General features: G+C 45.9%; 1 protein-coding gene across 5 annotated transcripts; it reads right to left on the minus strand.

Annotated features, from left to right (window-relative positions):
* Positions 1-1,657: 1,657 nt before the first annotated feature.
* Positions 1,658-16,412, minus strand: LOC137852646 (C-C chemokine receptor type 8-like). Of its 5 annotated transcripts, XM_068674582.1 has the most exons (4): positions 14,687-14,800; positions 5,858-5,901; positions 5,517-5,748; positions 1,658-3,928 (listed from the first exon to the last, which is right to left on the minus strand). In XM_068674582.1, the coding sequence occupies exon 4, from the start codon at positions 3,917-3,919 to the stop codon at positions 2,864-2,866; it is 1,056 nt and encodes a 351-aa protein (XP_068530683.1). In that variant the 5' UTR covers positions 3,920-3,928; positions 5,517-5,748; positions 5,858-5,901; positions 14,687-14,800; the 3' UTR covers positions 1,658-2,863. The 5 variants fall into 5 exon arrangements, with proteins under 5 accessions (XP_068530683.1, XP_068530685.1, XP_068530682.1 ...); XM_068674584.1 differs by lacking the exons at positions 5,858-5,901; positions 14,687-14,800 and adding an exon at positions 15,861-16,412 and having other exon boundaries at positions 5,517-5,702; XM_068674581.1 differs by lacking the exons at positions 5,858-5,901; positions 14,687-14,800 and adding an exon at positions 15,861-16,412.
* Positions 16,413-21,038: the final 4,626 nt, after the last annotated feature.

Genomic DNA, 21,038 nt, shown 5'->3' on the forward strand with positions numbered 1-21,038 from the left:
AATGAGCCTTCTGAAGGGAAAAGCAACCCTTGCGATCTGCGATAATAATCTGAGGGAGATCAACCGTAATGAAGCATGCTTGAGGACTGGGTGGGGATTTGTACCTACCCTTTTGGGTTCTTAAATATCAGTGTTTCAAATAGAGCAGAAGTGAGCTCTACAGTAAGTCCAGCAAAAACTTTTTAACTTCTCTGTTTAAGGCTTCACATATCATTTGGGGTAGATTCTGATATTAATCTTCCTTTCCAATGATTTCAGAGCCGGACCAAAAAAAAATAAAATAGTAGAAACAAAGAATTTGGCCCTTTTGGCCCTTGTGATTGTCTTGTAACCTAGAGAGAATCCTAGTCTACTGCAGAAAACATTGCTGCGTTATTGATGCACGTGCCTTTGGCACATTTTAATTTCACACTTAAAGATCACAGAATTTCATGGTGATGATGGACAGAAATGTGCATGTCTGGGGCATACCTGGTCTGTATCACTTTGAATGACATAGCAACATAAAAGGTGAATGGTCTTTGAAAAATTACTGTGAATTTCTGTAATTTAAAAAAAATTGTCTTGTCTTTATATGATTTCAAGTTCAGCAAGGCAATTAAACACTTACTGGAAACTAAGACTTTGGAGACCTTATTTCTTACTCCTTATCATTTCTTCTGAATAACCTGATTGCAGATATCATCCAGATCTGTGTTTTAAAATCAGAGAGTCATTGAATACTAACTTTAGCTAAAAGCAGTCTTTGCTTTGTTTTGGCCTTTTTTTTTTCAACAGCTACTGATAAAACAACTTGATCTGTGGTGAATCATTTCCTGTTTCACCCCTGCCCGATTTTGGTCAGACTACTACATTAAGTTTTGCGTTAAATTATCTTTTCCCTGAAATCTAGAAACCTAAAAAGTCAAGGTCACTCCCCACATGTACTTTCTACACTTGAAGGCAACTTGTTGGTGCTGTAAGTCATATGCAGGATTGATGGGACTGGGGTCTCTTATTTGATCAATGACTTTTCCCTGCAGCCAGGAAGCCTGCCTCCTGACTGCCAATTGTGCCATTTAAGCTGTGTGGGAAAGTGTCATTATTTGAGCGCTGCTCAGAAAAAAAAATTTCTTCTTCACTTTTTATCAAAATACAAAATAATAAAAGAATGTTATGTAAGAAAAAAATATATATATACATATATATATATATAAAACCTGTTATTTCTTCCATTTTGTCTAAAACATCTATGGGTAAGATAGCAAATGTCACTGAGCATTTTAAACAGAAATACTTTCACCCAAACTGCAAAATTCTAGCCACAGGGGAAAGGCATCTGACCTGCTGCTAGCCCACGTATCTTTTCAATCATCAAAGTGCCAGCACAGTACAAAGAAACCCAAAGAATTACATTGACAGAGGGCTTTGTTTCTAAATACCTAAAAGTCTTCTGAGAAGTAAAAATATGATAATTAAGCTGTAGTGCTTTCCTTACCCATTCAGGAATAAAATCTAGAAAAGTTAATTGTACTATCTAACATAAATGAAAGGAGTATTTTCTACACTTAGTAACTAATGGCAAAAATCTTCTGACACTCAAGTTAGATATGCATTTTAAATTCTCAGGAAACATAAAAAAATGAATTCTATTTTCAGAAGGAAAGCTATAATCGAATAAACAGAATATATATTTTAGTAGCTTAGAAAATTCAGTCTTTAACAATAGCCAGGCTGTGTTTTTCCCACAGTTTCAGATGCCTTCTTGGTTAACTTTAACATTTTTATTTACAGAAAAATGACCTCAACATAAATGCTGTTTTTTCCACAGTGAACTTTTATTGGGATTTTGAGAGCAAATCTTCCTTAGCAGAGAGCTGGAGACATCACTTCTTTTGCTGAAAAGCTGCAGGACACCTCTGAATTCCATTAGATGTATTTTACAGGATAACAGTTCAAAAAAAAAAAATAAAAAATAAAAACAGTAAAAGGATCCTTTCATTAGCTCCATCTAAGCTTGGGAGTCATTAGAAAACCTTTCAGGAGCTGAGAAATACAAAAATGTGATTAATACCTGTATTCAAAGGAAACGTTTCTAAAATGGCAGAAAAAAATGCATGGGGAAAAAAAAGAGCGATAGAGCCTATGTGCTGTGTTCCATTTTGTGATATTTACACTGAACAGCAAATGCTGGGGCACAGGGCTGGAGGGCTCACACCTCCAGAGGGGACACAGATGGTGAGGCTGCTTCGATGGACCTTACGCAAGTGTTTGTGCCTCTCTGTGTGGCAGATACAGGGGACACCTGGAGGTGCTGCTCTGCTGTTCTTGAAGACGTGGCCACCAAGGGCTGCTATGGGTGGCAGCGTCCCTCAGCAACCTGATGGACCTCCACACAAGAAGACCTCTCCATCTGGGAGTGGAGGTAAAGGGGGGACCATCACCGGCCCCTCTTTGCAATGTGAATCCATCCCATACCTGTCCCCTTCTCCAAGGGATTTGGGACTCAGGGCCAGTTGGGACTGCCCCAGGGACTAAGGGCTTCATACAGGGAGCAGCTTCTGCAAAGCAGAGCATAGCTGGGGGTGAGGCAGGAGCAATGCTTTCAACAGGGGAGAAAACAAGTAGGAGAGGAAGCATCCTGTTTGCTGAAACATATTAAAAGTGATCTAATTAAAGATCACCACGTGACAAGCGTGTAGGATCACCATTTTACAAACACACTGGTGCTCTTTGAAAGCTCACGTTGCTGCTTATTGTGCCGTATCGGGCAGCACATCCCAAAAGGCAGCACAGGCACATGGGTCACCCTGCGGGGACACTGCACACGTGGTGCAGCCCCAGGGGCTGTGCGGTGCTTGGGGGAAAGGGATCTCGGGTGGGCTCAGAGCATCCCTGCGCTGTCGGAGCAGGCAGAGAGCTGGCTGGGCACTGAAGATGACTGAGTGGCCCCAGGACCCCTGGCAGGGCTCCAGAAGACACGGACACAGGACTGAAGCAGTCCTTTCAGGTGGGCTTTGAACATCACCCCGGCAAAGGCGTAGATCACGGGGTTGAGGCAGCAGTGGATGAAGGAAATGGTTTCCGTCAGCTGCAGGGCCAGGGCGATCCGGTTGCTGGCCTGGCAGTCATTGATGATGTGCAGGCTCTGCAGGGTGTCCAGGAACAGCACGACGTTGAAGGGGGTCCAGAAGAGGAAGAAGACAATGACGATGATGAAAATCATCTTGATCGCCTTGATCTTGTTCCGATTTTTGCACTTTTGCAGGTTTTTCAGTATCTGGGCATAGCAGCAAATGAGGATGCTGAGGGGAATCAAGAGGCCCAAGATATTGGCTGCAAACTGAGATGCAACCTTCCAGGTGTTGCTGCCAGGGGGGTATGTGGGGACACACTGCATAGACTGCTCGATTTCCAACTGCTGGTTGAACACGATGTTGGGCACAGAAGCCAAGCCAGCCACCAGCCACAGGACTAAACTGATAATTATGCCACAGGAGGTCGTCCGAATCTTCATGGCATAGACGGCATGGACAATGGCTATGTACCTGTCTATGCTCATGAGGGTTATAAAGAAAATACTGCTGTAAAAACCTGTGTAATAAATGCCAGCCATTATCTTGCACATAGCGTTGCCAAAGACCCACTGCTCTGCAGCGTAGTGGGCTTGGAAAGGGAGAGGCACAACGAAGAGGAGATCAGAGGCTGCGAGGTTCAGCAGGCAGACATCAGTCATCGTCATCAGCTTCTTCCTGGTCAGGAGAACCCAAAGCACCAAGGAGTTTCCCAGAAGGCAGAAGACAAACACGAGGCAGTAAAGGATGGGCAGGAGGAGGGATTTAAACCTGTGAAAGCTGTTTCCTTCATTGCATGGAGCAGTGTTTTCATCGTATCCATAGGCGTACTCTGTTGTTTCGACAAAATGGCTTGTGGGATTCATCTCGGACTCCTGTGCAAGAGAGAGCAAGAGGTAAAGGGTCCTGACAGGGATCTCCCTGGTGGCTTCTTCAGTTTGTCATTCCTGCCTCTTTTGGCCAACTTCAGTTCTTGAGTTTAAAAAACACCAAAATAATTAGTGAGGGTGAAAGGGTGGGAGGGTGAAAGGGTGTTCCTTGCTTTGTCATTTCTGAAGAATTGCAATGAATACAGCTTTAAATTCATCTTACGTGCTCTCCAAAAGTGAGTCAGTGCTTTACCCACCGTTTGTGTTTTTGTTTCAGATGCCAACTCCTGACCACCATAAAAAGGATCTGGTTGGTAGAGTAAAGCGTTCACATTTTAAGAAGTACAGTTCTTTCAAGAGGCACTGTTTCAGATGAGTTTGGCTTGTCACTGCTAGGACATTTGCATGTGTATTGTGCATTTCACCTACGCTGTGCTGGCATGCAGGTAGATCATACTTCAAAAGATCTTCAAACAGACTGATGTGGAGAAATATCACATGGAGTAATCAACTTTGTTACAGCAGCAATAATACCAATGAGAGTGATTAATTCATTAAATGCAGCATACGTGCTGCAGGGAAATCTGCATGTGTGGCACAGCAAGGGATGCAGTTGGTACTTGTGCTCTGCTCCTGGTGCGGATGCTGCTGGTGCCTCAATGACCTGCCTCAGCTTTTTGGGGGCACCAGGCGTGCTTCAACCAAGGTCAATCAGCACATGCATTGTGGAGAAGCCTGTTACAAAATACAGCACCCAGCCCTGCAGAGCTCCTTGCTCAGGAATAATGAGAAAGCACAGAAAGGCAGGGCTGCAATCTACCTAGACAGTGTAATTCTTTCCTATATTCAGCTTTCAGGTAGATCATCTGTATTATTAATTTCAGCTTGGATTTCACACATAAATGTTGAGATTTTGAGTCACCAGATAATGGCTGTTTATGCCATTCATCAGAAATATTTATTGTTAATGCTATTCATCCCTGTTCTTGGGCAACCCTGACATGCTGTGACTGTGACCACCACAGCAATGGTTATGCTTCTTAGGTGCCTGTCAGGGACCCAGTAAGAGCAGTCCACAGGTTCAACAAGCAAAAATCAGAAATTATCAAAATGTAATGAATTCCATGTTATAAGTATATATATATATATATATATATATATATACACACACACATATATGCATATATATACGGTCACATAGAGATATACAGATGTAGAGATATATAAATATATAGCTACATGTATGTTCATCTGGTATGTAGATAGATCTATCTACATACCAAAATCTCAACATTGTAAGTAGATAGTAGTGTTATAAGTAGACATATAGGTACAGATATATAAATATATTAAGTCCGATTTTGGCAGAATTCAGAAGTGATTCTGCTTGTCTGAACAGAGCCTGGTGATGCTCTACTTCAGACTTCACAAGGCCAATGCCTTTGATTCTCTTGACCAGGATAGAGCTCTTCCCACTTTCTCCCCTCCCTGCATCAGTTGGCCAAAAGGGTCAAACCAAAAAAGAAGCTTTCCAGTGTGTATCAAGAGAGGTACAACCACCGCAGGCTCCCTTCCCCTGCTTACCACAGCTCACCTGATACTTTCAAAAGCAGCAGATTAAATGTTTATAGTCTCTATCCTGGGCAGCAAGAAGTCTTCACGCTCTCAGTCGCCCCTGGTCCCCTTCTGCCGTGTCCTTGTCCTCTCTCAGGCTTGTGAGTTCCCAGGACGTTTAGTCCATCGCTGGTGGTTTTGGTGATAGCAGGTGTTGGATGGGCAGCTGCCAGTTACAGATAAGGTTTTGAGACACAGAGAAGGGTTTGGAGCTGCAGTAAACAGGAAAAGAGATGAGAAGGCTTAAAATTACACTCTGTGAAACAAAAATCAACTACAGCTCTTTTTGAAGACCGTACGAGCACAATAAGAGGTGCTTACCTTTTCCTACAAGTTTGCAGAAATCCCCTGTCTCACAGCCACCTCTAATTTAAATGAAAAATATCAAAGTTGAGGTGCGTCCATCAGAGAACATGTAATGCTAGACACAAGTAGTGCTAGACCTGAAGAAATTTGTATAGATCCATTAAACTTGACGGCTCTGCAGCATTTTACAGAAGCTGATATTTGATTTCCAGGAAGCGTATTTTAGTTTTTCTTTTCTTTCAGCTGATAACAACCTGCATACTGAAGCCTGCTTAAGTCCTTTTCTATTAGTAATGTACAAACTCTCTGAGCAAAATGAGAACTCACAGCTACATCTTTGCAATCATTTTTGTGCAGCTTGTGTTCAAGTGGAGATATCTTAGAGTTTCTTTGCTTCCTTGGTGTTCCTTAAAGTATATTTTAGTGCATTCAGGACACATGGTCAAGGAAAAAAATAGCAGAACAAGAACAGGCTTGAAAATTTTTATTTTACACAATATCCTGAAATCTTTTTGTTGTTGTTGTTTCATGTATTGTTGTAAATTAATGATAGTGCTTTATAAGTCAGGCAAATTATATACTTTTCATCATTAATCTTAGCAATGGGTAAGCACCATTTCCCTGACTTACAGGAGCACAGAGAACCCAAGAGCCTCAAACATGTGGCAGACCCAGAGCATGTCAGTCATTAAAGTTATTAACCCATTCTTCAGTACCAGTTAGCAGCTCCAGCACCATGTAGCTTTCCAGCCTGAGGGCTGTTGTGTAAATGGATAGTGAAAGGCAGTCCCAAAGAAGAGCACAGCTAAATTCCACAGACAGATGAATGAAAAGTGAGAAAATGGGCTGGGAAATGAAAGTAGCAGCCTAGCAAAGGACCTGGCATGAGTCAGTAGCACAGTCAGAAAGAACAGGATGATCCCATGGGATGCTCACAGTGCTGCAAACCTCCACGGCATCACTCTGCCTCCAAGCACCCAGCTTGTCTTATTGCTTAAGAGTCAGCACCACCTCCTATCCTATCTATTTATATATTCATTTGTTGCAGACTTAATTTCTGCAATGTTGTTTTAGTAGAACTTGATTTTATTTTCTTCTCTATATTCTTTATATTTTAATTATGTGATTAATAATATGTCAATAGAATGTCCCACCGTTACAGGCAATGATACAATACAATGTAACTCTGTTACATTTCCTTTTGTGGTTTTAAAGATCACTAAAGTCAATTTTCACTACTTCTTATGATCAAAACATCGGCCGGCTAAAGGTGCCACTTCTTCCATTGGATGCTTTTTGCATTAGTTTGGATGGTAAGTTATTAACACATGCAAAAAATAAATGGTGATTTGACATAAAGCCAATAAAAGAATGAAAGCCTCTGTTAAAGACATGCCTGCATTTAAAAACATTTATACATTTCCTAGAACAAAACAAAAGAAGACTACTATAATTTTTCTTGAGGTATTTTCTCTTGAATGCAAAAAGATTTCCGTTCATTCAAGTTGTATATTTTTAATTGGGAAATCTTTCAGTGCTGTATTTCCTCTGGTGTTGATTCTAGGTGGCCAGACAAAATGTGGTGGGACAGCAGGGAAACACCAGAGGAGATGCTGCACGCATGGTGCAGCGGGGGACATGCAGGACCTTGAAGACAAGGGAAAGATCTTCAACTAGAGTGTAAAAGGATAAATGATGGGTGGGGGGGGCTGGTGACTGGAGTGGTGGGAGGAAGTCTTCTGGCAGACCAGAGAGCCTTGCTGTGTTTCAAACGATATTCACTTTTCTGCCTGGCTTTCAGAAAGGTTTGTGTACCTGTGCTGCTTCTGGCTGGGTGATATTCCTGACCCACAGCTGGCCCTTCAGGCTTGACTCAACAAAGAAAGAAGATTTATCAGATGTGAGACAGTGTCTGATTTCTCCAAGGCAGCAAAAGGAAGGGAACAAAGATGAGTTTAGAAAACAACAAATGTGGGTTTGCAAGGTTGTTATCAACACAGGCGGGTGCGAAGTGGCAGCCTCTAGCAGAGGGGTGGCTTTGGGGGACTGTGGCACAAAGGACGATAACGACAATGATGGAAACCAATGGCAGATGCCTGCTTTGGGGGACAGGGAGGAACCAGAGGCATCCAGGGGAACACGCCATCTGGGAGGAGCAAGGGCAGACAGCACAGCTGGGCTGGAAGGCAGCGCAGATAAATAACTACCAGCGTGTTCACCAGTGCGGGTCCTGGCTCCTGGCTGTGCACTGGCTCCTCAGCTACCAGCCAGGATAAAAATGCATGGAAAATATCACTGTGGGATGAGCCTCCAGCTTGTCCTCTCCTGCTTGGGTGCTGGGGGTCAAGTTTTCAACATGGGGGCTGGGGAAGCTCACACCCCAGGGCTGGGTGCCAGGCAGGTCATGCTTCCCCTTAGCTGTCACCTGCTGCTGTCACCACTGCAAGAGCGCTGGTGTGTGTGTAACACACCCTGGGTGACGTTACGGTTTCTGCTGCTTTATCTTCTTTCATTCTCCCTTCAAAGTGGATAAAAAAAACATGCAGCACTTTGCCTATCCAAGAATTTGGTCAGCCCAAAAGTCACCACCACATGACAGTGACGTGGAGGCCCACACTGCCAACCACTCACAGCCCTGCAGGCCGAGAGGCTCCGCCACAGCCCTGCTTTAAAAGGAAAAATGCCACAACCAAAATGCATCTTGCCATGAAACAAACAACATGGCCAAGCCCTCAGCTCCTGCAAATGACCAGATTCACACGTGTCCAGCCCCTGACAGCAGTCTCAGAGGGTTTACCTCACCCATAGCACTACAGCAGCTCCTCGGCCTTGGGGCAATGGCCAGCTTAACGTCTGCAAAGCTGCTATGCCTGCTCTTGTGGAAACCTCTCCTTCCTCCTACAGATGATTTAGATTACTTGAGCTCAAACACAGAGAGGAAACTGTGGTTGTGACAGAAGATGCCACCGGCAAAACTGTGCTATAGCCTGAGGGGTGTGGGTCCGGCCCTTTGACGGGGCTGGTGCCAGGCCCCTTCCCACCACACGTGCTCGGTGTTGGTGTGACTGCAGATAAGAAAAGGTGGGAAAACCCATGCATGCTGCCTGGTGGTATATTTCCCAAGAGAATAAAATGTCTTAAGTATTTCACGGACCTGCTCGCTATGGCAGCAGCCGGCTGGAAGGTGAGGGGCAGGTTAGTCTCAACGTGGTGCTCTGCTTCCACCCGTCACAACGCTGGGCGCTTGTACCCGAGAAGAGTAGTTTCCTCTGCCTTTGCTCAACAGCAAAATGAGAGCAGCTTCTTAGTCAAAATGAGGCCTTTCCCTCTTAAATCTGCTCTCGCTTTACAGCTTGTAATGTGGCTGAGGGCTTTCTCTGATGTATCAAAAGAGGAGTTGAAAAGGTGATAGAGCAAAAGAGGGAATAAAACTGGGACTGCTGATACTGAACCAAAAGGACATAAGGTTTCCTCCGTCCTCCTTTTGATAGAGTGATGGAGCAAAATTTGAAATGCTTTATGAGCAGATAGGTCTAACTTTTACTATGTTTAGTTAGAATGAAGGAAGTTTAGAAGGTTTGTATTACTTAGCCAGCTTCATCTGTAAGAAAATACAAAATTGTATCTCAAAGTGAGGGCAAGAGGACCCAGGTCTGGACGATGTGTCAGAAGATTAGGTGAGGAACTCATGCTATGCATATGTCCTTGGATGTGTAACCGACTAAGCTCAGTATGCATGTTGAAACAGTAAGATAAGAACGAAAGAGATGGCCTGAGCATGCTCAAGAATTGGGTTCAGTCAATGAACACGGTGAGGAAGACGATCAGTGACTGCCATAAGACCACAGAAGACCACCAGTAGAAACAAATGAGAATGCATCAAGGACATTTGCATATTTTAATGAATTCCAGGAAACAACATGAATATGTTAATTATTCATTGGAAGCCTACTGAATATATGTATTTTGACTGCATATACCCTTGGTAGTTGAGCAACTCAGCACGCACACTAGCTGGAGAGATCCCCTGTGCATCCAGCGCTGCAAGAAAAGAATGCCCGCTTTCTAAAATTTCTTTGACCAGCTTTCATGGTATCACAACATTGTTTAGTCAGCCCATCGCCATTGTGGAGGTACAGACACATGTCAATATGCCATATGGCAGAATGGCTTCTTTCTTGTTCTTAAAATAGGGAGAGCATATTTGTACCTGTGTGTGCCAAGGTGGAAGAGGTTTTTTGAAATTATGTTTTTTTGGTGTTGTCAGCAAGAAGGTATATTTAGGTTGGTTAAAATGCCCCTGAAAGTGCCAAGTTGTTCCGGGGGGATTTCTGCCTCCAAAACAGAGAAAAAATTATGAAGAACTGTCACAATATTTTATGTTGACAAGTTGCGGCTAAAATGTTGCAACTTTTCATTTTCTGAATGTGCCACTTTCAAATATAGTGTTTTTTTTAATATATATAAATAACCTCTTCTTCCAAATCTTCTTCCTCAAAAGCACACAGGCACTAAAACTTCAAAAAAATTTCCGGTAGAACTAAGATGCATTGGTTTTGCTGATAGAAGATAGAATTTTATTATTTTTTTCAGCTTGGTCAGCAAAATTATTGACTCATATTACGGTAAAAAAGTGTTTATGGTTTCCGACTCATAGAAGGGTGTATTTGGCATTGTTCTGCCCACCTCTCCTGAAGCAGATGCTCGGTGCAGAGAAAGAAGCTGGAAGCTGGGGAGTCCTCCAAAAACTGTTGCTGAGTTTGTTCAGGAGAAGCAGCTGGAGGTGCTCTGTGGGGTCTGGACCACCTCCCTCTGCTCCACACTCTGCCTTCCTCTGCTGGCACCAAAGCTGCACAGATTCCAGCATTGACAGCTGTAGCCTTGCACAACTGCTCTGTTTCACCAGAGCAGAAATCAGCGTGTTGCAAAATTTCCAGGACAAGCAGCTCATTCATAACAATGCGAGCAGGGAGTGGGATTTTCTCACTCATGTTTTGCAGCAGGGGCACTGCAGGACAGAAAGAAGCAAACAAATACATTGCTTACACAGTGGGTCCCCAAGAACAAGCCCCTTCTCTGCTCATCTGTTGGCTGATGGTCCGTTCTCATAGGGGTTTTTTGTGTTTGTTGTTTTTTTTTTCTCACTCAGGTTTTTATTCCCTTGCTGTCCTGCACCTTTGGAATGCCAGCACATGGGCACCTCTCACATCTGCACCCTCTGCTTTGCCTCAGGGTGGAGAACTGAGAAGGACGCAAGCAAGGATGAGTTAAAGAGATGGCAGAAGTCTGAGTCCAGTCCCTGGCTGGAAGACAGAGCCATGTCCCACTGTCTGTCCTGACGCACAGTCTCTCAGCCTGCTCCTACAATCCAAAACCCCCTTGGTGTGATTTAAGTCAGTTATTTGTCCTTTCTCTGGAAGATCAGTTGCTGCTTTCTTCCAGCTGCTTTACAATATTCAAAGGTCTTGTTCCTTATTAATTGAAATAGCTCATATTCCATCTTTTTTTTTTTTTTTCCTTTTAGGTCATGCTTTCTAAATCATTAATCGTAGCCACTGTTCTCCTCTGGCAGCTGCCTGGCTGACCTTAATCTTTTTCCATCACGGTGCCCGAAACCTGACACAGAGCCCCAGCTGAAGACTGACCGCAGTGAAGCAGAGTGGAGAAGCCCCCTCCCTAGGGAAGCTGTCAACTTCTGCAGTCACGTAGCACTGCTGATTCATGCTTCCTTTGCTGGATGCCAGCCCTGAGTCCTTTTCTCCAGAACTGCTGCCTTCTTCATCCTGTGGCCTTGGCTGAACCTGTCCTAATGCAGAACTGGGCTTGCACTGTTTCCCTTCACTGAAGTGCAGCCCACTGCTCACGGGCTTTTTAGTTCATCAAGGTTACTTCAAGTGGCCATCCTGTCCCTCTGTGTCTTTGCACCCCCTCCTAAGGTGGCGGCATGCAGAAATAAAATGATGAAAACCTGCAGTGGTCCTTCATCCAGAGCATTAATGGACATGTTGACTCCTGCAGGGGAAGAGAGTACCCCAGGGGTTCATACTGGGTCCAATCTTGTTAAGGATCTTCCTTAATGGTCTGGATGATGGATCAGGGTGCATCTTCAGCAAGTTTGCTGGTGATACAAAGCCAGGAGAAGTGGCTGATAACACTAGATGGTCATGCTGCCATCCAGAGGGACCTGGACAGGCTGGGGAACAGGCTGACAGGAATCTCGCAAGGTTCAAAAAGGACAAGTGCCAAATCCTGCACATGGGGAGGAACAATCCCATGTACCTATCACCCAGCTTGAAAGCAGCTTGGCAGAAAAGGACGTGGGGGTCCTGGTAGATACCAAGTTGGATATGACCTAGCAAGGTAACCTGGCCAAAAAAAAAAAAAAAGAGCTGTGACTCTTCATCCTGGAAAAGAGAAGGTTCAGGGGGATCTCACAATGTATTGAAATCCCTGAAGGGCAGGTGCAAAGCGGATGGAGCCAGACCCTTGTCAGTAGTGCCCAGTGACAAGACAAGAGGCAACAGGCACAAGCTGAAGTAGAGGAGGTTGGATATGAACATCAGGAAACGCTTCTTTACTGTGAAGGTGACTGGGCACCAGCAGGGGTTGCCCCAAGAGGTGGGGGAGGCTCCCATGTCCAAGGAGGGGCACACACAGTGTAGTTCCATCTCTCTGATCTCCCCCTGCCCTCCCCGAGGACGAGATGAGAGGCTGAGAGGCTGTGCTCAGGCTGCTGCCCACGGAAAGGTGTGATGAGGGCTCAGTAATGTCACAGATAAATCTGTATCTGAGCTTTTGATAAACAGGAAGCTACTGAGCAGCTTTATACTTTTTCTTGTCTTTTTTTTTTTTTTTTTTTTTTTTTTTTTAGATTCTTTTGGTCTGGTTTTTGTAGCTATTCTTTTTTTGCTTACTTCATCTCAGGAAACACATTTTCTGCCACCTCTTGCAGGAAATGTGCAAGATACAAAAAGTGTTTTGAAAACCTCATGGTTAGCTCAGCCTGCTCAGAGGGTGGTGGTGAGACGGAGCACCAGGCACCAAGGACATGGCAGTTGCACTGGAATAAGCCCGCAGATGAGTTAAGAACAGTGGTAGTAAAGCTAAAAGGCTTTTACTTTGCAAAATAAAGACACTTACAGGCATTTGTGCTACAATCAGACTTTGTACTGGCATCAGAAGGGGCTTTCAAAGCTTTCTGGTCAAGGGTATTGGGGCACAGCTGCTGCCCACAGGAGCAGGCTCTTGGGAATTTATTTTCAACATCAGAAGACTACCAGGGATCTGCTGCCCAAACGAGGCTCCCCCACCATCCACATTGCTGCAAACGAGAGCAGCCCTGCTCCAGAGCTTGCTGGGGAGAGGGATGGCCACAGCAGGAACACAGCCTGCAGGGACCAGTGCTCACCATCATTAAACCCGCTCCTGATCTTGCATGCCTTCAAGCCTTCTGTTATTTCTGGAAGGGGTGAATATTAACCAGACACATTTTGAGCAAGAAGGAAGGTGAGACCAATAAGAAGCTGGGTTGAGGAGGATGAGGGGTGTCTTTCCAGTACGTAGATGATTGGGGCAGGTTTCCTTCTCGCTGCCAAACTGCAGTTTCCTGTTTTCTTAGTTTGCCCAAAGCACGAGAGGGTTTCTACTGGGTTTTGAATGAGTGGGACAAAACAGATGATTTTTTTTGCCACTGCATAGGTAAAATCTATATTTCTTTTTACGACACCCAGATTTTTTTTGCTGTCTGACTCTTTTCTGATACACTCCAATAATTCCAAGAACCATTACGATTCCATACCTCCCCTCTTACAGGCTTATAGGCAGCAGAGTAAAAAGTTAAAAGCTTAGTTCACATTTTGCAGTCACTAGGTGTGAACGTGTCTTTCCGAGTAAGACCAAACACGAGACCAACTTCTCCAACACAACCAGCAAAAGACAGGGGTTATAGTAAGCTGTCCACATTTCTTGAGGAGAGCGAAGGACATCTGAGAAATCTGGAAACTGAGTTGAGACACAACGCTTTAAGCAATCTTTGAAGAAAAAGGAAGTTCTCAGATTTGTCTCAAACATTGAATGTTGATAATGAAAAAGATTGCCTTGGAAATGAAGCCTGTCCTTCATTTACACAAAGTGCTGTTCTGCCTGTTTCATCTTTATTCTACCAAACATGTGCAAGGCCAATGATGCCAAACTCAAAGAACCTTCCCAGCGTGAGCTTTTCTTGAAGAAGGGCCCAGAGTGCAGGTGGTGGCAGGCAGCACCAAGAGAGCCTCACACCTCACTGAGCCAACAGTGGTTGTCATAAGCTGAGGCAAAGAGAGTTTGTCTTTCTGAATGCTTAGGGCTCTTATCAGAAATGGGCTCCAAAGACAGAGCTGAAGAACCTCCATTTATCCCAGCTGTATCTCACTTTATTTCCCTAAGTCTCCAGTTTTGGACAATTAAAAAGAGAAAATTACACCAGAAAATTCTCCACTGAAATGCAGTAAAACGGATCTACAGTTCAGGACAGCAAAATGAGACTATGCTATGATTATACGATGAAAAAAAAAAATGCACAATGTTTTGGGGTTTTCTTTTTCTTTTGAAATATGAATGGGTATTCTGATAAGCCATCAGACAATTGACCACATATACCACAGGAGGTTGACATTTAATGTGCTTCCCAGCAATGCATGCAGTTCAACAATATGAGTGTGCTCCTGACATGATTTCCTTTGACTTCTCTGTCTTAAGCTTTGTCTGAAGCAGAGCCTTTTACTCTCCCATTGCAGGAAAGGATGAAGATTACATAGAGAGCCTCTCTAGATATCTGTGACAGCAAATGGCAATTGCATTACTCACCCTGTTAAAAATTCAGCCCTGTCTGCATCTGGGAGTCACTCACAAGCCAGAGATGCTTTTAATACAAGACTGTTTTTTGGTATATCTCAGGTCAATGATGCCAAACTATGGCATGAGCATGGCAGAGGGCAACAAAATCATACTTCAGGTGTTACAGGACCATGTCAAAAGTAGCACTTTTTATCCCTCCATCAGACTCCTGATCCCAAGGGTGCTCTGAGAGATTCTTTTGGAAATAATTTCATGCAGGCTTTAGGGCACGCATGCAACCAACAAGAAGACTCAGGAGCAAACTGAGGAGTCTGGAAAGGACTCAGGTCTGTCTAGCAAAAGTAGCCACAACTACAGTGAGCACACTCCTGTTTCAGTCTGGCTGTGCTTTCCCAGGGCATGCACAACAAGGGGCACAGCTGGCAGTTCTGCCTGCTCTGGCTGAGAATGAATCTTACATAAAAATAAATAAATACATAAATAAAATTAAAATATATATATATTTAAAAAGCAAAAGGAAAGGAAGAGTTTCCAGCAGAGCCAGCAAAGTGTTCGTTCACTTGGCAGCACGGGTGGTTGTGCCAGCACAAGGTGCCCCAAAATCACCCTCCTGGACTGTGGCCACTGCAGATGCAAGGTGCAGTGGAAGGAGGGGGCTCACCTGCTGGGGAGGGAAATCCCATGCATGGAAAGAAAATCATGCTTTCGTAAATGTCAGCCGAGGGGTTAAACAGAGGTCTCCTGTTTCACTTGACTCATTTTTGGAGACCTAGCTACGTGCAAAAAGGTGAATTCTTTGGCCAGCACCAAAGTGTGAACACACAGCACCTGAGCTGAGCACATCCTCTGCTCCCTCACTCGCGTACCTGGGCTTCAGATCCTCCCTCAGCTCGGGCACAGGCACTGGGGGGCAGCTTGCAGGAGGTGGCAAGCCCTGGGGAGCTGGCAGATGCCACCAGAAGCCTCGGGGACACTGGAGTGACCAAGTTTGCAAGCAGGTGCCGGCACAGCTGGGGAGGAGGAGGTGCGGGGCAGAAATTTGGGCTCGCAGGGTACAGAATATGAAAGGAGGGTGCAAAAAGGAAAACGAGAGGGCTACTGGGAGGCTTTGGGCAGGTTGTCCCCAGTGCTAGGTTGGCAAAATGAATTCCCACACACATCTATACCTCCAGACAGCACCTACCTCCCTGTCAGCTCTGCTTCAGCCTCCTCCTTCTCCTCCTCCTCCTCCTCCTCCTCCTCGTGGTGCAGGAGCTGTGTGGAGGCAGCGGGCAGCCGGAGCAGCTTTCGGCAGGGCCAGCAGCTGCTGGTCACAGGGGCCGTGTGGGCAGCAGGAGCGGAGCCTGGCACGGAGACAGCGTTTTGGGCCTCCCCCCTTCCTGAGGGCTCAGCTACACACAGAGCCCAATTTTCTGGACCGTGCCTTTCCATACATGAAGGCTGCGGTCTCCCCGATGGCCACGGCTGCCAGCTGGCTTCTCCTGAGGTGGGGTCCTGGCGTTGAACTGCGGATTTTACAGCAAGCCGTGAAATCAGATGAAAAGCTCTGTGCTGGAGCAGTGCGAGAGCAGGGAGCATCTTCCCCCTGGGGTCCTCTGGGGTCTGCTGGAGGTGTCCCCATGGAAAGGCCCCCACCAGAGTCTGCTTCAATGGCCAGGGCACCCTCCAGCAGGGGAAATGCACATTTAAGTCTTGGTCCCACCCAAGGGGCATCTGGGCAGCCCAGGAAGAGCAGCAGGAGGAGGAATGCAGACAGCATGTGCTGGTGGCACCCAGACAGTGAGTTATCCAGACCCCAGTCACTGACAGGAATCCTAACAAACCCGGACACAGATGTCCCTAACACACCCGGACACAGATGTATTGGTGTTCACATGCTGGGCACCCCTTGGACAAATATCTGGCATCTGTGGGCACGTGGACACAAGGCTGTGAGTAAGTTTTGTGTTAAAAAATTAACTGCTCCTGAGTTTTGGGCTGAGCCTGGCTGCGTTGCTCCTACGTGTTGCAACACTATTATTTCCTTCAACGCTACAGCCAGCCCTGGGTGCTGGTCTCATCCTGCTGCTGCTCATCCTCCCTCTGCTTTTTTGGGTACACGGTGCCCAGGAAAAGAAAACCTGTCACGATGTGAAAAGCAACCAACAGGAAAACCACAGCTTCTCTTGCTTCTGCAGCAAATCTTCTTTGCAAATCATAGAAACCTCCACTTTGAATGAGCTTCCAAGGTAGCCACAGTGCCCAGTGAGGACTTCATGGTTGCAGGAAACCCAAACCTCCTGTGTTTGCACCCAAGCTGTCTGAGAGCAGTATGGGACATATGGGGGGGGGTGGACATCCATCCTCCTGCAGGTCCTGCCCAGTGTGGCACAAAGCTGCCTCTGGCAGGGCTCAAGGAGGGATGTCCCTCCAAGCAGCAATCCTGGTTTGGGAGGACAAGCCAACATCCAGCCAAACCTGCCCTCACTTCACCAGCCGTGATGAAACACAGCTGAGATGTGCGACCTGTTTCTGCAGCAAGAGAGGTCTCCTACCACAAAAGACAGGTGAAGAGCTGAGGTGAGCAATGAAGCTGGGTAAAGAGTGAAGATCAAGGCACGGGGAGAGATGCCACGAACCACTAGGACAGGGCAGGATGGGTGGTGCAGCACCAGGAGCGTAGGATTAAACACCTTGCATGGCCTTCAGCTGATGGCCATGCTTGAGCTCAGCTTTCTTTTGCTGCCCTCTCTCTTGTCTTGTCTCTACACTAACCTGAGGTTAACCAAGCTCTGCTGCCAGCACCACCAGACGAACACAGAGATAATCTTCTGCCCCTAGCGAACACTTAGCATAACCTGCTGCGAACTGAAAGCCGAATCTGGCCTCTGAGCATCCTGTTCCCCTTTGCGCAAGGCCTATTTGAATACATGCCTTGGTTTCCACTTTTGGCACCGCAGCTGTGCGCCCCTCCGGCCCTGCAGAGCTGGTGGCTGGCCGCCCACACACCCTGTGCTCCGTTACCACCTCTCTTCAGCACCTCCTTGCACACCCTGGGGCTGCCACTCCGCATCCCTCTGGAAAAGAGGAGACATCTGCCAAGGCACGCGTGCTTCCTCCCATTGCCCCACAGTTTCTTCATTGCCCCGCTCTTTCTCCAATTAAAAAAAAAATAAGCCAAAGCATCTCAAGAACAGGTTGATTAAAGATGTCTTTGCATCTGGCCTGAGGTCCTGACGCCAAAACCCACTCTGAGGAAACATCCTGAACATTCACCATCACACATCGGACCCCGATTGTCGTCACGGGACTGTTCGTGTTGCTGCCCACAGTGCAACACGGGCAGAGGTTACAAAACATCTCGTGTGAAGGGAAGGGTCTGGGCCAAGCCTGGAAGGGAAGCAGCGGGAAGAGGAAGATGAATTAAGGCTTGGATTGTCCCCACCCACCCCACTACCTGTTTTTCCTTCTGCACAAGTAAAATTAAGAATATATATTTTTGATCACCGTGATGGCTTCAGTTCCACAGCAGGACAACAGCTCACTGCCGTGGATGTCCCCTCCCTTCCTGCTTTTCCCTCACAGCTGAACACAACCCAGAGGGTCAAATTTGGCCACACGGGTGCAGATCCAGTGACCACGAAGCACTGGGTGAAATGCTGCTGGGATCTTTCTTTCTGGCCGTATTTCATCCTCCCATCCCTGGTGGGGCTCACTGACTCGGTTCGATGGGAGCAGAGGGCTCTTGGGGTGGCTGAGACAAAGCTGAGGAGGGGAAATGCAGTGAGTTTGGGAGCCAGCCTGTGGATGTGGTTTTACGCCAAAGGGGGTTTCATAAGGCAGGTGGTTCTCACCTGAGCTGTCAGCTTTGAAACCCCTGCTGAGCACAGCTTTTACTTTCCAGCCCTCTCCAATCCTCGCTTCTTGCCAGCAAGGACTGAAGCGTCCTATGCTCCCCAACCCTGCAGTTTTGGGCTGGCAAGAGAGCCACCACAAGGGCATTTGACTCAGCTTCAGATGGGCATCGCACTTTGTCTTCCAGTCAGCCTCAAAGCAGGCTTTAGAGAAACCTGTGTCTAAGCCTGTGTTTAGACCAAATCTGATCTAAACAGGGCTTATATGAATTCAGCCCGCCGTGATAGGAGGAAGGTACGCAGCTGATACACAGATACACAAACCCATGTAACCAGACTTCCACTGAGATTTCACTCACATGGTTTTGTGCTGCTTTAACTGTACCAGCTCGTAACCACAAGTTTTGGGTACAAGCAGACAAATCTTCATAAATTTTTATGGCAGCAGTCTAGATGAGCACCATGTCCCACCCGTCCTCTGCCAGCATGTAGAAGCCCGCAGGAGCCCAGCTTGCTAGTGCCCAGCCCTGTTTTTCTCGCCTCACGTGGGAACCTTGAGCTGCAGAAGCCTGTTGTTGTGGTGTTTTCTTCAAGGTGTGACTTTATTTTTGCTTGGCTGTCCATAGCAGAAGAAGTAAACCTGTCGCTATTCTATTTATAGGGCTTTCTTGGGCCTGCTTGCTCTCTGCCTCTGCTACATCGGGGTTGAGAAGTCTGGTTTCACCAGGAGAGTTCCCTCCAGAAACAAATAAACAAAAGCTCAAAGCTTTCTCAGCCCTGCAGTGGAAATATGCTCAAACCTGTGACAAACATGTTTTCTTCAAAGCCTTCCTCCGCCATTTGAGGCAGAAAGATACGAACAAAACAAACAAACAAACAAAAAACCTGCAAAGAGGAAAACCACTTCCCATCTCTATTAGTCATCTTTCATTCAGCAGGTATCAGAACATCTCAGCGCTCAGATGCAGAGCACTTCAGGAAAAGCAGAGGAGTCAAACCTGATGTGTGCTGTGAAGGCAGGCAGGATTTTCCCCTTTCTTTTTTACTTGTATTTTAATTTCTGAACTTTCATACATAACATAAAGATGCATATGCAGACCAAGGTGCAAGCAGTGTTATTTGTTCCCTCTGTAATCCAGCATCACTGACTGCAGCTCTGACAAATTCGTTTCATCTCTTTTTGCCAGTTTTTGCATGTTTCCACCACTCACCTCACAGAGATAATTCAGAACAACCCTCCTTAGGGCTTATGAGCAATGCTGATATACCCAGGTGGAAGCCAAGACAGTGCAAAGTATCATGGCATCTTTGAAAAAGGGAACAAAGAAACCTAAATAGCTCACTATTATATTGGGTGGTTTTTTATCAGATAAGGTGTGGAAGTATGAAGGGATGAAAGACACAGATGGCTCTTGAACAGAAGGCCTTTATTACCATTTTTCACCACTACATATACATTACCTGTAGTCCCACGTGCTGTCCACATGCCCAAACCTGTCATACAGTTGGTTAGAGACCTTCAGACACACGCCTTGAGCCAGCCAGCAACTGGCCCCTGCCCAAAGCTCATCCTTAACGCTGCAGCCAAGTTAATTTACCTTGACCTTGCTCAAGTTTTTGCTTCTACCGCTTATTTCCTCATTATCTCTAATTCAGGGATGTGTGAAACAGCGCAGAGCCACCTGTGAATGCCTTCCCCACAATTCTCCCTTTTTTATTTTCAACCAAGCAAACGCTTGCTGTAGATTTTTCTATCAAGCACTGCAGAGACTGCAATAAGCAAGGTACAATAAGCAACAGGGTGAAAATCACAAGCAGAATTACGACTGTAAAGCAGCGTGCCTACTAGAACCTACATCAGACAACAAGCCACTAAGAACTAGGGACGCTGCTTCACAGCGATGCTGCGTCTCACTCGCACAACACAATCACACAGTCACACAAAGAGGATTTGAGAATTTTGTACTTCTCATTCATACCACAAGAAAATATCACTTAAAATAATTTGTCCGTGGCTTCAGGAGGTCCTTGTCTACTCCCACGGTGAGCGGCTGAGAGTGGAGGCCCTTCCGAGGAAAATGCTTGGGGTGCACCTAGGGGTGTCCACTCCACAGTCAATCCCACACCTGAGCAGAGCGGCTCCTGGCGCAAGGAATGATGCTATTATAGTTTTGTATAATTACACCAAAGAGATGCATTGTGATAAGGAGCAAGTGTGACGTTGACAATTTATTTCACGGTTTGGTTTTTGCCTATGTAATTGAACCTTACACATGTTGTTGCTGTTACACTTTCCAGGATATCTAATTCCTGTGGCTCTAGGGGTGCTGGCGGTAAGTAGACAGTCCAGTTTTTGTTATCTGCTGGGTTCCCCACCAGACATGTCATAAACAGGTCACTAGCACTAGCCAGGGACAGGCACATGGCTTCTTGTCCCATCATGTTGGCGAGGATGACCCAGATGTTGCGGCATGGTTGGATAGAGACCCAGGGCTGGCAATAACCAATGACAGAGGTGATTGTGAGGA

Source organism: Anas acuta, chromosome 2, assembly GCF_963932015.1.
Source record: "Anas acuta chromosome 2, bAnaAcu1.1, whole genome shotgun sequence".
Lineage (NCBI taxonomy): Eukaryota > Metazoa > Chordata > Aves > Anseriformes > Anatidae > Anas > Anas acuta.